Source organism: Orycteropus afer, unplaced genomic scaffold (genome assembly GCF_000298275.1).
Source record: "Orycteropus afer afer isolate SDZICR_OR568_19922 unplaced genomic scaffold, OryAfe1.0 scaffold00482, whole genome shotgun sequence".
In the NCBI taxonomy this organism is placed as follows: Eukaryota; Metazoa; Chordata; class Mammalia; order Tubulidentata; family Orycteropodidae; genus Orycteropus; species Orycteropus afer.
Window position 1 is genome coordinate 285,924 of NW_006922069.1, and position 15,936 is coordinate 301,859.

At 39.6% G+C, this 15,936-nt stretch overlaps 1 protein-coding gene across 1 annotated transcript in view; it reads right to left on the bottom strand.

The window, feature by feature from the left end:
• Nucleotides 1-13,882, bottom strand: part of LOC103209155 (guanylate-binding protein 4-like) — a 28,467-nt gene extending 14,585 nt beyond the window's left edge. The window contains exons 1-7 of the mRNA XM_007954937.1: nucleotides 13,687-13,882; nucleotides 8,308-8,435; nucleotides 5,990-6,099; nucleotides 5,600-5,796; nucleotides 3,715-3,960; nucleotides 2,367-2,647; nucleotides 841-1,053 (exon numbers count right to left, since the gene is read on the bottom strand). Coding sequence (XP_007953128.1) covers nucleotides 841-1,053; nucleotides 2,367-2,647; nucleotides 3,715-3,960; nucleotides 5,600-5,796; nucleotides 5,990-6,099; nucleotides 8,308-8,435; nucleotides 13,687-13,876 — 1,365 coding nt within the window. The 5' untranslated portion in view covers nucleotides 13,877-13,882. The remainder of the gene's footprint in view (nucleotides 1-840; nucleotides 1,054-2,366; nucleotides 2,648-3,714; nucleotides 3,961-5,599; nucleotides 5,797-5,989; nucleotides 6,100-8,307; nucleotides 8,436-13,686) is intronic.
• Between the last annotated feature and the right edge of the window lie 2,054 nt (nucleotides 13,883-15,936).

Here is a 15,936-nt window from a genome sequence, read left to right on the forward strand (position 1 = left end):
ATGATGGGCTCGAGTATAGCAGGGATTGTGGGGCTCGTGTGGGATCGGGCAGTGTTTCGTTCTGCTGTGCGTGGGGTCGCTATGAGTCGGAAACGACTCAACGGCACTTAACAACAACAACAACAACATTACTCAGAAGATTAAGTTATAATGCAACAAAAGCACATAAAACCATACCTAGTTTAAGAAGTAACTGCTCTATATGTGCTAGCCATTATCTTGTTACTACCTGTGCATAACATTATGATGATTTTTATCATATCATATTCAATTGACTGTATTTCTCTCTCTCTCAAAATGATCATGAACTTCTTGAGAACAAAGGTTGTTTCTTTAATATTGTATCCCCTGTACTTACCACAGAGTCCCTGCGTGGCACAAACAGTTAAGTGTTCCACTACTAACCGAAATGTTGGTGGTGCAAATACACCCAGAGGTGCCTTGGAAGAAAGGCCTGGTGATCTACTTCTAAAGACCATGGCCATTGAAATTCCCATGGAGTGTTTCTCTTCCAGGACACTTGAGGTCACCATATGTCAGAATTGATTTGATGTCAGCTGGTTTAGTTTTTGACACTTAGTGAAAAATGATCACATTGTGTGAAAAATAAATGTTTTATATTGTTTGGATTCCAGATATAAATACTTTTTTTGGAAATAAATATTTATGATTTCTTCAAATATTTCTAACCAATTGTAGATAAAAAACTGACAATGTCAAGGAATCACAATGCTATGTTTTCTCCACACTATTGGTGCTGTGGTCGTACATTTTTAAGAAGAATAAAGACCCTCTGCCTCTGTTCTGCTGGCCTTCCCCCCCTCCTCCCCTATTCTTCACCTTAACTCCTTTCCTGGGCACACGCATATAGTCTTGTTCAAACTTTTTCTTTTCTTCTAAGTAGAGACTGTGTCCTCCAGGAACACAGAAAGTTCCTCTTGAAATACTTTCCATCAGGGACTTTGAAAGCTGCTTAAGTTCATCCTGACAGTATTTCATAGATGCTTCTTCATTCTGCAACAAAAAGTTCTCCTTTTTTTCCTCTATGGTGCTCTGCAGGGAATTGTAGAGAAACACAATAGAAAGAAGTTGTTAGAACACTTGGTCCAACTCTGGTTCTCTTAGGAGAAGCAGACTGACAGCCTCAGAGTGAGTCAGGAGACTTGGGTAACACACAGGTCAAGTTCATCACATATAAAATGATGGGAGTGGATGACATAAGCTCTATGGTTGCTTTAGTTGTATAGTGTGGTTAACAGTGCCAACAATCACAATGAGTAATACAAAAGTTAATTTAGCTGGGAGGAGAGTTTTTTCAGAGGAACCTGCGTTGCTGTGTATGAAGAAGCAACCCATACAATAATGGCTTAAATGTACTCTGTGCAGACTTCGGATGAATTCTTTAGATGAGGAACAGAATTTCTTTGCTTGCACTTATAAATTACAACCCCAGTGGTTTTAGTCTATGTAAATTAGAGGTTTTTTGTCACTTGTAGGCCAAAGACAGACTGAAAGACAAACTTTCAGTGAGAGTGTGTATATTGGTATGATTGTAAGGTGCTGTCAAGTAGATTCCAACTCATAGTGACCCTATGTGCTACAGAACAAAATACTACCCAGTCCTGTGCCATCTTCACAATCATTTCCATTCTTGAGCCCCTTGTTCACGGTCAGTGTCACTCCATCTCATTGAAGGTCTTCCTCTTTTTCACTGACCCTCTACTTTACCAAACATGTTGTTTCTTCTCCCTACTGGCAACAGAATTAAGATTTCCCCCAGAATGTCTGCTGTTCACATCTTTTGTAGTTTTTGGGACTTTGAATATAATGGATTGTACTCCCAAGGTTAAGTTATACAGTATGGCACAAGATGATTTTAAGAAATGGAGAATATGTAAGTGGGCATTACCTAATCGCACGTGCCCTTTAAAGTAGAGCTTGTCCAGCTGCTGACAGAAGAGAAAGTCAGAGATATTAGAAACAAGAGAAGGATTTGATGAATCTTTACTGGCATGAAGGTGGAGTGGGGTTCCTCAGAGCCTCCAGATGAGAACTAAGGCCAATTGACACTTTGCTTTTAGCTTGTGATACCCTGAGCAGAGAAGCCAAATACTCTATGCTGAAAAAGAAAACCATGAGCTAATAAGTGTGTGCATGCCAAGTTCATAGAAATTTGTTGTACAGAAATAAAAACCAAAGTGCACAGCTTTTAGAAACAAGATGAACTGCAGCTCTGCAGAGGCTGTCACTCATTACAATCCAGTCTCCTTTACTATATGAAAGACAAGAAACATGGGGTCAAAAAGGTGGACACTCATCATTGTAGAAGGACAGAAATCAGGAAGGATATGTGCTAAGATAAGTACCACGAGCTGTTTGTGGAACTCATGATTTTCATCCTTGAAGGAGTGCTCCATGAAGATTACAATAGCTTCCTTCTCACAGACTGCATGTATGTCCAGCAGCTCCTGGAGCGTGTCTGTGGGAAGTGTCAAACACTGGACCATCTGCTTGCTATAATGGTCAGCTGCCTTCTGCACAGCCACCAAGTTCTCACGCTGGGCCAGGGTTGTCACCGCATTTTCCAAACAAGGCACTGCTCCACTGTTGATGGCATTCATGTAGGTCTCCACCAGAGTCCCCAGCCCTGAATGAACCAGGAAATTTGGGGATAAATGTCAAGTGTTCACTTATTATTTTAAATACTTTAGTGATCAGAATTCTAAATTTAATTTGTGCTTTTCTTCTTTTCCTTCTCCTCTTTTCCTTTTTCAATGAGTCCATTTCCTTAGAGTCACACCACTTTTATTCCCCCTATTTATTCTTTCTTTTATTATTCTCCATTTTTTCATTAAGGAAATTAGCTTACCAATCACAACTAGTATATTTTCCAGGGTTTCCTGGAAAAATATTGTCACATTTAAATAAAATTTAAAAAGTACTCATTAGATAGGCCAAATTATTATATAATTTGTGGGGCCAGTTCCAAAAGAAAATACAAGTTTCTTGTAAAAAAATGAAAAACAAGTTCAAGATGGTAACATAGATCATTAAGCCAAGTATAGATCTGTCTCAGCATAGACACTGCACAACTGCAGAGGTCATGCACTCAAAGAGACAGCCCTGTACCTATATTATATTTAATTTTTTTTTCAAAATCTTTAGACTTGCAGGGATTTATGGCCTCCTATGTATTTTCTGACATGTATAATTTTACAAATTATCTTTTCTACCTTGAGAAGCACTTACCCTACAGGACTTGTCCATGAAACACAGATATTCTCTCCTTAACAGCAGTTTGTGCCTATTTGATTACTGGACTGTTTTCTTGAGATATATTTGGCCTCAATAAATCCTCATGTAGAGAGAAAGTAATTAAGAACATTCAATACTATGTGTAGCATGAACACTTCCTTCTCCACATTTACATATGTTGTTGTTCTTTGCCGTGGAGTCGGACCGACTCATAGCCACCCGTCCTTGGGTTTCCAAGGCTCATTGCTCTGGAAGTAGATTTCCCAACCTTCCTTTCGAGGAGTGCTGGTGGGCTTGAACCACCAGCCTTCTGGTTAGCAGTCAAGTGCCTTAGGCACTATGCTACCACAGTTCCTTATAGAAGCAAACAAAATTACTGTCAAACCCGCAGAACAATTACAGCCTCACAACACAGAATGACCCACAGAGAAACATGCTTTGGAGGCAAAGGTGACTCACGGTTCCCAGTGACAATGATTCCCTGTCTCAGGGTCTTGGTCCTTGCGTGGGTGAAGATATAGGAACAGAATTTTTCTGCTTGCGCCTCGAAATTACAATCCAACTGCTCTACTTGCAGTTCTTCCATACGGACTAAGAGACTTTTGTCACTTATGGGCCGGTCAAAGACAAAACACTTCCGTTTTGGGAAGAAATGTCTGATACACTCTCTAGGCAGGTTGGAATTTTGGATTTTGGGATTCTTGCCTGTCAAATTAGAAAAAAAACCATCACTGAACAGGCAGCCTTCAGGAAAGAGGTCTGTCAACTTTAATTTCCAGGAACCTTTTCATCAGTGCACTCAGTGTTTAAATCTCCTTTTATCCAATCATGCAAATCAACCTTGAGCCAATCTACCAAAAACAAAAACAAAAAAAATCCATTTGTGGACAAATTGTCAAGGAAGCAGTTCTAGAGAGGAATTGGAACATCCATCTAAAGTGAACAAATTTTTATGTTTGACTTCCTCAGTTTATGTATGGAATTCAGGAGAGTAAGTCTTTAATACATGTTTATTGTGTGATTGACACATGGAAAGAAATGGTCAGAGTACTTTTCTGACATTACTCTCCTCATGTCGGAAATAAAATGTGGGTTTGGAAACAAAGTAATGCTTTATATAAAGATAAGTTGCTGGGAAAATATCGTCAGGAGAGGTGATACTTAGGTCATTAAGAAAAAATTAAAAAATCTGAGCTCCAAAATATATACATCATAAATACATTTAGGGATTCTTTTAGCAAAAGTTTCCACTGAGTAGGGTTAACTTAAATGTAATTTGAAGACCTCACCACTTCTCTTCATCACATTATAGTGGACTTGACGGTGTCTTGCCAAGAGCTTCTGTGGTAGATATAAGTTGTTTAATAAGTGTTTGTTGAAAGAATTAATAAATGAATGAGTAAATGAAAATGGATATTCTTTCTAATGCTATCAGTTAGCCACTGTCCTAAATATAATATAATCATAATATTAAAATGATAGCGTATTATGTAAGGATGTAGAAGGATGTATATAATGTTATGAACAACATGAAATAAAGGATTTGACAGTCTTCTTGAAAAGATACCTCATTTTTTTTTTCTTTTTCTGAACCCTTTATTATACAGTAAAACTTGCAAAAGCCAGAACGTGTGTAAGGTGGAAACCTTTCAGATAAGGACAACTCAAATATATTCCACTAAAAGAAGTGAAAAAAAAATTTGTCAAAGGCAGAAAACATGCAAGACCTGGAAAAATAAGGCAGTCCTGTTGAGTTCTGACTATTACAAGTTTTCCCGTATAAATTCCTTTTGTCTGATTGTTGCAACTATCTAGACTAGTAAAACATTGTATTATTGTTGTGTGTCATCTAGTTGATTTAGATGCATAGTAATCCCATGTGACAATAGAATTGCCTGGGCTCCCTTAGTAAAATATACCACACGACATATATTTTTTAAACAAAGTTATTCGATTGCATTGTGATTCTGTGTTTAACAGCTTCCAATTTCACGAACTTTGTTTTTCTCAAACCAGAACAAGAAGAGTACTTAAGAAGGAACACAAGTATAATGCAAAAAATTTTTTCATGGTACCAATTGCTCTGAAAGCATTTGGTCCAACATTGGTCCTAAATTCCCTTAGGCAGCTTAAACTCCAGCCACCGGTTATCTTCAGGTAAAAATAACCCACTAAAATCACACCCTCCTCTCAGTCACCATCTTCCTGGGCCTCAATCCACTCTCCAATATATGTTGACTTCAACTGCTGAATGAGAGGGCTTACTTGATATCACCCCCTACTGTATGTTTCACCACCAAGGGCTTGCACCCTGGTGCAGAAAAAGAAAAAAACACCTTGATACCTGTCATCAACTTCAAGGCATTCTCTAGGTACTCGTCTTCGGTGATAGGGCGTTCATCTAACTTCAGCTCCAGGCTGAAATCCCGAACAGTCCAAACAAAGTCTGGAAAGAAACTCACAAACTCAGTGGAGTCCTCTAGTTCATCAGATCTAAAGGAGGATTTTGTCCTGATGAGCTCTGTTAATTCAGTCACAAAGCTGGGAACTTAGCTAAGGAAGAAGAAGAACTCTACACCACAATTCTCAGATCTCATTTAGAAAGAAATTTTATAAACATTCTATTTTGCTCTCTCCTCACTCATGACAACTGATTCACAAGAAAATGGAAACAGTCTCAGTTGCTATTTTCATAAACTCAATAAATGTCATGATTGGGTTCCTGGAAGGATACTGCAGCTGCTCCAGGGCCTGATGGTTGATGGTACACATGCTGTTGTAGACGAAGGTGCTGCTCAGAAGTATGGCCAATGCAAAGATCCATGAGTCATTCTTAGGGTCACCCTAGAAAGCACATTAGAGCAAGAAACTTGGGAGTCTACTCTTCATTCATTTGGTTTGAGCATTCACTATTTCAGTGGTACTAAAGCATTTGACTACTAATCAGAAAGTTGGTGGTTCAAACCCACCAGCCACTCTGTGGAAGGATGACAGGGCCATCTACTTACAGCCTTGGAAACCCAATGGGGTTCACTATGAGTTGGAATTGACTTGATGGCAGTGGGTTTGGTTTGGTTTGGTTTATAGCCGAATAGGAAAGATTACATACATTTTTAAAACAATGCTAAATTCAAACTTCGTATTTTGTATTTACATTGACCTCTTTCAGGGCTTTAATTTCTTTAGCTTTTAAACTAAGTGAATGACATCATCAATGTGTGTAAAATGCTTATTTAACGCATAGTTTAGATTATAGTAGGTGCATACTCATCTCAGTAAAAAGTGGAAAGTTATACCTTTAGCAGTTTTTTTCTAGACCAGGGCCTATATTAAGGACACAAGCAAGCTAAACTCATTGCCTGCTGGTTGATTCCAACTGACAGCAACCCTATAGGACAGTATCGAACCACCCCATAGGGTTTCCAAGGCTATAAATCTTTATGGAAGCAGACTGCCACATCTTTTTCCTAAGGAACAGCTGGAAGGTTTGAACCACCAACTTACTGGTTAGCAGCTGAGGACTTTAACCACTGTGCAATCAGGGATCCTCAGGACATAAACACTATTCCAGTAAATTAAATAAGTAGTCATAAATATTGGACAATGCATTTGGTTGTACAAGTAAAAAATTCCATATGGTTGTCCCTAACCAAAAGAAGATGACTTTCTGGAAAGACAGTTTGACATGCAAACATATGAATGCAACCAAGACTAAAATCTCTGCCAGGAGTGGTCCAATAGTTATAATATAAATGAAAAAGGGGTGAGGCCAATAAATAAGAACAACAATCTGTGGATTCAGGCTAAGAAGAAATTACATTTGACTGGCATAGGTTGTTAGTAGCTAGTCTTTTAAGAATTGATAGAATATAAATTTGTAGAGACAAAGGAATCATATAGGTGTCAAAACCAACATAAATCAAGCCAGAAATGTTAGAAAGTACAGATCATTTAGAGGTGTTCTAGAGTTACTCCATTTGACTGAAGCAAGGAGTAAGTATACAGCAGTGGACTAAATGTGGCTGGAAATGAGGTCCAGGGTAAACTCTCCACATAATTTTTGCTGTTGTTCTTGGCAGTAATGAAAACCAAAGATCTACTGCAACTTTCAATTTAGACTTACAGAAAAGAAAAAGAGGGAATTAAATAAGAAGAAATGATTCACTGCACCTAATATTATAAAGACAAAATACCTAAAATTATCCCATTAATAATGTTTCTGGTGGGTCAATCCCATGGTTTTAAAGAGAAGCTAGTGAAGAATTAGCCTCCAAAGGCCAACAACTTGGACTAAAATCTTTATGAATGTTCTTAGTGTAGCTAACACTTTTCAGAAAGTTGTTTAAATAGATTACTTCACTAAAACCCTGAGTTCGTGGTTTCTACCTCCAACCCTATCAGTTCCATACTCTTTAACCAGTAGCTCCCATTGATCCAATGGGTCATGGCTTCATCTAATCCATATGTCTGAGTTAGATACTCACTCCTGTGCTTCCATGACAACTGATACTGATCACACTTTGTAGCTGTTGAGTCCCCAACTAGGCTCTGGGCCTTTGCTTTGTTCACTTGAACCTATAACACTTAGCATTGTTGTTGTTGTTGTTGTTATGTGCTCTCGAGTCGGCCCCGACTCATAGCGACCCCTCCTTGGGTTTCCGAGGCAGTATCACTACATAAGTAGGATTGCCCAACCTTCCTTCCGAGGAGTGGCTGGTGGGTTTGAACCGCCAGCCTTCTGGTTAGCAGTCAAATGCCTTAGCCACTATGCTACCAGAGCTCCTATAACACTTAGCGTAGAGCCCTGAAATTCAGCTGCTCAGAAAGTATTTATTAATATTTTTTATTCATCCCAGTGTTAAACAAAAGAAAAAGATCTATATGTAATATACCAGTAATATTTGAGCTTACAAAAGAAACAAAATTTAACCTCATATCTATAAGTGTATTATAAGGATATGTCACAAAAGTTGAATTAATGTGGCAAATTAAAAGGGTAAGTAGAGCATTAAGCACAAAGACAATTTCTCCATGACTCCTTCCCTACTTTACCTTTTCTACATCACCCAGGCCCTCAGTGTCCAGAAGGACCAGGGTATGCTTGGATTTGGACGGGTGAGGTACACACCACATCCAGATGCCCTTGGTTTCAGACCTCACTGTGGAGCCCAGACGGAAGCCTGCAGGAAAGACGGGAAAGCAATATTAGTGACAGAAGATAGTCCAGGTTTCCTATGAGCTGCAATGGTTAAACTTGCAGGACAGCAAATGGATAGCAGGGAGAGGAAAAACAAACAAACTCACTGTTGTCGAGTGGATTTGATTCGTAGGGACCCCTCCTTGTGTTTCCGAGGCAGTATCTCTACGGGATAGATTGCCCGGTCTTCCTTCCGAGGAGTGGCTGGTGGGTTTAAACCACCAGCTTTCTGGTTAGCAGTCAAATGCCTTAGGCACTATGCCACCAGAGCTCCCAGCAGGGAGAGGAATTGCTTCCATTTCAGCAAGGACAGCCAATCTAAGCTATACATATTAAGTTCTTTCTCAAGAAACACTTTGTGTCATCTGTTCACCTTATTTCTTTAAGAACTTAAAATACATCCCATTACAGAATTAATGGGAACTCTATTGAACTGTGCATTTTTATCTGACACTCAAGAAGAAAGAAAAAAAAACCATGAAATTTATGAGTAGAATTAGAGGAATTAGAGGCTGAGAGGAGTGCTCTATGCTTCTGATTCATAACCATGTAGAGCCTCCTTTTCCCTAGTTGGGTCTCATGTTAAGAGAAAACCACCTAAATGGAGGAGACACTGACCTGGAAAGGGAGAGCAGTGAGCAGACACCTGAGTCCAGTTCTGTGGAAACAGACTTGCAGTACAGAGTAGTGAGAACTGAGCCTGAAATGTGATTCAGGAATTTGTGATTTGAGGGCCTGTTTGCATAATTAAGGAGACCTGATTTATTAGACAATGGAAATCAATTAAGTGCTGGAAATGAATAATACAACATCAAGAATATTTTAGGAAAATCAATGTGGTAATAAAATACAAAAGTAATTGTTGTTGTTATGTGCCCTGGAGTCGGACCCAACTCATAGTGTCCCCTCCTTGGTTTTCTGAGGCAGTATCACTATGGAAGTAGATTAGGAGTTGAGATTCTGGAATAGTTAGGATGGTTCTAGATTTTAGAGCTGGGAAAAAGCCAAGTGACTATTTTGCCCAAATCACTCATTTTATGGATGACAAAACTGAAATCCAGAAACTGTCATTGGTTGACACAACTACTTAGACATACAGTTGGAACTTAACACAGGCCCCCTGACTCCCAGCCTGTTGCACTCTGGGGCTACACTGATCTGGTACACAGATAACAGTCTAAATGTAAGAGGGTGGGCAGCCAGGATAAAAGCAGTAGAAAAATGAATAAAGGAATTTGATAAATCTGGAGATGAAGAGGATGGGAGAAGAAGTGAAGAGTAAGGAGTCAGAGCATGCCAAGATTTCATAACTTGATGAGAAAGTATTATAATTTCCAGCATGACAGATAAGATTTTGACATACTAGCTGTCTTTGTTCACAACTCTTTTCCCCTACCAGATTAACTCTTTTCTGGTTTGTACCCTGATCTATGCACCACGACATGAACCCTTATGTCTTCTGTCATGAGGGCTCTCTTGGCCTCTAGTTTCTGGCAGAATTCAACCAGTGGGAGAAAGCACAGGAGAGCATAAAGTGGCATGTGATCCCCCACCACCCACCCAACTGAGCCACAGTGTCCCCATGGATTTGTTCCCCTACCACGTGTCACGGATCCTTTCACTCAGCCCCATCCAATGACTCTGGTTCTGCCCCATCCTGCTGTCCACTCTCTGCTTGCCTCTTTAGGCCTAGAGATGATAATGGCTACCATGCTATTGCTGTTGTCACTGTCTAGATGCTTCTCTCTCCTTCATTAGTTACCATTGTTCTGTCTATGTCTTTGTAAATTGTCTCTCCATTAAATGCTCTTCATTACCCTTTGAGTGAGTCATTTGTTGGATTTGCTCCTCTCCATTCTCCCTGCATTTTCCTCCTTTCTTTCTCCTCTTCAAGAAAATGGTGAGTTCTATATTCATTGCGTTATGAGGCAGAGTTAATAGAGCAGAAAGCAGAAAAGATCCACGAGGCTTGCTGGATTTTCTTTCTAATGGCTTAAACCCACAGGGATAGAAGATTTGAGGATGATGCCCAGGAACTTGTGTATGATACATCCTGTTAAAGAATCCAAGATTTTGACCATCTGCCATATGCAGTGCTTCCTTCAACTGAGACTAGAAATGGTTGTGAAATACCTAGGGGAGCATGGTTCAGCATGGCTCAAGCCATTCAATTCCCAGAGTTGTGCTCCAAGGAGTGGGTATGTTGTTGTTGTTGTTATTATGTGCCGTCAAGTCGGACCTGACTCATAGTGACCCCTCATTGGGTTTCCAAGGCAGTATCACTACAGAAGTAGGATTGCCCAACCTTCCTTCCGAGGAATGGATGGTGGGTTTGAACCGCCAGCCTTCTGGTTAGCAGTCAAGTGCCTTAGGCACTATGCTGCCAGAGCTCTAAACTCAGGCAGCTGCTGGCTGCTGAGGCTGACAAACCCACGGTCAACAGAAAAATGGGACACTCCCAAGATTACCAAACAACACAGCAGGCCACTAGTTCAAGTCCAGAGACAGTCCTAAGATTGGCAGGAAACATGGCAGGCTGCTGAATGAAAACTCAGCTACAAGCAGGGTCCAAGCATGCCAAAAAGCTGCAGAGACCCTTCTCAAAGTTTCTGCTTATATACTGGAAGCAGACCACATCCCTAAGGCAGCTACTCAGCTGCTCCAGTGGATTCCACCATAGAGGTGACTACCAGTCTCATCATGGAGAATAACTATATCCAGCTGCCTAGCCACTCAAAAGCAGGCCCAGCCAAATTATCTAAATTAACATAACTTAACTGCTACACAGACTGTGACATCTTTCTCCCATGGAGCAGCTGGTGGGTTTAAATCACAGATGGTTTGCAGCTGGGTGCTTAACCTCTGTGCCACCATGACTCCGTTGTACTCTTCTACATTATGATAAATTTTTATGTTTGCTAATTAATATGAAGTAGGCCCTGGGCAATCCTACTTCCGTAGTGATACTGCCTTGGAAACCCAAGGAGGGTTCACTATGAGTCGGGTTTGACTCGATGGCACATAACAACAACAACAACAACAACAAGACCCAACTCTAGTGCCCCCAATGAGAAAGGACAAGGAGTAATTGAAGGTCATCACTCTTAGTCATCAAAGGTGTAAAAAACCAAAGCAAGTAACTGCCAAGAAAACAGAAGTAGTGATCTGGTCTTGCTCATGGACATATCTAGGATAAGTGGTAGAGTCACAATTCAGATACTTTTTGTGTGCTTAGAAGCCAAGGGGGAGATTGGTAAACAAAAAGGGACAAGATGAGAGGTAAAACGGGAGGGACAAGGAGAGGTAAGGTGAAAGGGACAAAGGGAGGGAGAGGGGGAGGAAGAGAGAAACAGACAAAGAGACACAGAGAGATAAGCATGGTGGTCTGGAGAGTTTAGTGGTGCACTGAGTTTCAATCCCTAGTGGTGCTAAGAGGAAGCGAGATATTAGGAAAAAATGGCTGCAACGTCTTCATGAACAGACTATGGGCAATTCTCTGAAAATCAGTAAGAACCAAAGGAGATAATCCAACAGAAAAAAGACTGTACAAAATAGGAAACATAAATGGCAAAGACATATGTGAAAGGATGCTCAGCCTCTCTTACACTGAGGCAAATTGGCACAATTGAGTGCTGGGCTGCTAACGGAAAGGTTGGTGGTTTGAATCCACCCAGAGGTGACTTGAAAGAAAGACCTGGCTATCTACTTCCAAAAGATCAGCCCTGGAAAACTCTATGAGTACAATTCTACTCTAGCACACATGGGATTGCTAAGAGTTGGAACTGACTCAACAGAAATGGGTTTAGTTATTGGTTTTATACAATAGCTAAATCCAAAACCAAACTCACTGCTGTTGGGTCAGATTCAACTCATAGCGACCCCTTCTTGGGTTTCCGAGGCAGTGTCTCTGTGGAAGTAGAGTGTCCAATCTTTCTTCCAAGGAGTGACTGGTGGGTTTGAACCATCAGCCTTCTGGTTAGCAGTCAAATGCTTTAGGCACTAAGTTGTAAGACTAAATAGTGAATTTTTGTAAGGATGTGGAAAATTCTCAATTACTAATAATAAGCATGTAAATAGCATATAAAGTTTGAAAATGTGTTTGATATTATCTATGAGGGCTGAAGACACACAAACCCTGTGATCCAACAATTCCACTCCTGGAAATTTATACACAGGTGGTTTGTGTACACGAACAACAGGTTATAAGTACAAGAAAATTCATGACAACTTTGTTCACAGAAGATAAAAATAAAATAAGATACAAATGTTTATCTGCAGTAAATGGATAAATAAAATGTGTTATCTTCATATAATGGAATATTATAATTTAATATAAATGAATTACAATAAACTAAATAAGTCTTATAAACTTCTTGATGAACAAAAAAGATGCAGAAGAATGAATACAATATAATTTATAATTCTATTTAAATACAGTTTATAAGCCAGTCAAACTAGACTGTTCTTTTGGAAATGTCTGGATAGATTGTAGAACCATTTTTTAAAAAAATTAAAAGGGGAGAAGTTCTATGAAAACTAAAATATTGGTGATTACTAGTGAGGGTGTGAGAGAGTATAAGATGTGGGCTTTTGGATATTAGGAATATTTTATTTTTTGACTTGAACATTGATTATATAGATGTTCATTTATATTTATTAATTTTACTGTGTACTTCTTGTTATGCACTTTATATATGTGTTATATTTTACATATTCCAAACCAAAGAAACAAATTCACTGCCTTTGAGTCAGATCCAACACATAGTGACCCCTCCTTGGGATTCCAAGGCAGTACCACCATGGAAGTAGGTTGCCCAACCTTCCTTCTGAGGAGTGGCTGGTGGGTTTGAACTGTCAACCTTCTGGTTAGCGGTCAAATGCCTTAGTCCCTATGCCATTAGAAAAGACTAAATAGTGAAAGTGGAGAGGGTATAATTTATCAAAATTGCTACGAAACGGAGGGAAAAAATCAGATATTAGCTCCTGTCTGGGCACAAGTGACGTAGGAGAAAGAAAGAGAATCATTGCTGCTGAGCTCCTCAGCAGGTGAGAATGGAGAGTTCCAGAGGACTGATGGGTAGATCTTTGGATAGGCTTGAGAGAATTCTTCTTTATTCCAGGAGAAAAGAGGTCTTTATTGCAGATTTTGTGGACAGACAGATAGGTTGAGGCATGATCAGTCTGCATTACCACTGGTTCCAAATTAATCGTCCTTGCCCCAAGACAACACTCACCATTGTTCTGTCCTGCCAGGCGGTTCATCAGGTAAGATTTTCCTGTACGATACAACCCTACAATGGCCACCACCACTATGGGCTGAGAAATCTCTTTAAGAATCTTTAACGCTTTTGGATTCACCATCAGCTGCTCTTTCTCATTTTCCACCAAACATATGGGGGCTATCATCATGGGGCTGGAAGCCATGGTGACCTGCAACCCAAAAGAGACACTCAGTAGAATGCAAGACCTAATTTCATATCTAATGGTTATTCAAGGTACATGCATGTCAGCTTTCTGCTTGTAGAATGTATCTATCAACTTCCTGTGTTTTATAATGAAAGTATGTAGCCTTCCATTTCAAGGCCTGGTACAGATGCTTTATATATAGTACCTTATGAATCCCTAAAAGAACTCTCAAAGAACCTTGCCCAGGTGATGATGCATAAAATGTATAGATCAAGAAAAGCAAAGGATGGATAATGAGTCCTTGAGAACATTAACAATTGGTGGGTAAGTAGAGGGAAGGTGGGAGAGGAGGAGTGGTCAATAAAGGTTCTGAGAGTTCCCAGGAAACTTGGTCTCTCATTAATTCAAGTACATAGTGAGTACCTACCATGTGCTGGACACTGTCCCAGGTGCTCAGTATCCAGCCGTGAACAAAATGAATACAAATTCCTGCCTTGTGTGAGCTCTTTTATAGTGGAGGAGACAAATAAAAAACTCATGAGCAAAAATTATATATGTATGTATGGTTCTGGAGAAAAATAAGCAAGGAATAGAGATAGAAATTGTTGGGATTATATTTGGGATAATCAGAGAAGGGCTTTCTGAGAAAGACACAAATGGAGATGATGAAGTTGGTGAGGATACAAACACAAAAACAACCATTGCTGTGGAGTCAGATCCAACTCATAGCAATCCCTCCTTGGGTTTCCGAGGTGGTATCACTATGGAAGTAGATTGCCCAACCTTCCTTCCATGGAGTGGCTGGTGGGTTTGAACCACCAGCCTTCTGGTTAGCAGGCAGATTGAATAGAGGGATGATAGTGAGAGGAGGAAGGAGAAAGAAAGGATATAGATAGCTTTCTCTCAAAACGGAAAGGAAAGCTTTTTATAGTGTGCAAAGATATTGGCCCAGGAATTAGTTTATTTCACTGGAAGAAAATGATAAGTCTTGTTTATAGGCTGACAGGAAGTCAGTAGTCAGTGTGTTTGAGAATTAGTGGAGAGTTTCTAACAGGAAGAGACTGAGATCAAAGAGCTTTGATCGTTGCTTTCTTCACTCTAAGCCATTGCTAAGCAGCATTCCCATGTTCCTATATTTAATAGCTGTGTGACCATGGAAAGATACTCAATTTTCTGTCTTGGTTTCTTCTCTTGTAAACCCATTGCCATCAAGTTGATTCCAAACATATTATACCATTTATATTGCAATTAAAATCATGCCTGGTACATAGTAAATGCTATATAAGAATTGCTTAAACATGCTACGTGTCTAAGAAGATAGGGTTCAAGTGTCTATGAAGGTGAGGATTGGATATGGAAAGAAACAACGGTAATTCTTTCCCAGGTGCAAGCAAGTGGAGAGTGTGCCCCCTGAGGAGGAGGGGCAGGCTCAAGTGGACCCAGGGGAAGGGTTGACAGAGAGGGCATTGTGGAGAATGAGTCAGGTAAGTGGAACCCATAACAGTCCTGGGAGATTAGAGCAGAGATTCTGGAGTCAGACTGCCTGGGATCAAATACTACCACGGTTATTACCTGTGAGGTCTTTAGAGATGAACTTAGCTCTCTGATCCTCACTTTTCTTATCAGTATTATGGGGAAAACAATAATTCCTGCTTGATTCATTGCTGTACAAGCTAATAACATATAGGCTTAAAAATTGTTTTTCATTACCCAGGATTAAAGTATTGTTGATATAATGAACAAGTTAGGCAATGCAGTAAAATGTCAATATGTTATATAATTTGCAAATTACCAAGAAATACTAGGGTAACTAAATCCTTTCCATCAAGAAAAATGAACAATTTCATTCTTAACAGAGTTCTGCCAAATGATTTCTTTTCTTTTTGCCTTTGGTGCCAGAGAACAGGGTTGGACAAGTAAAATATGAGACTTATACTGTTGTGTTAAAAGCAGGAGGAATTATAGGGTTTATTCCTTATACTTAATATTTTAAAATTTATGGGGAGTATTAGATGAGCTTACCAGGTTTTTTGTTTGTTTGTTTGTTTTTTTAATGCAAAACACAGATATCTAAATGA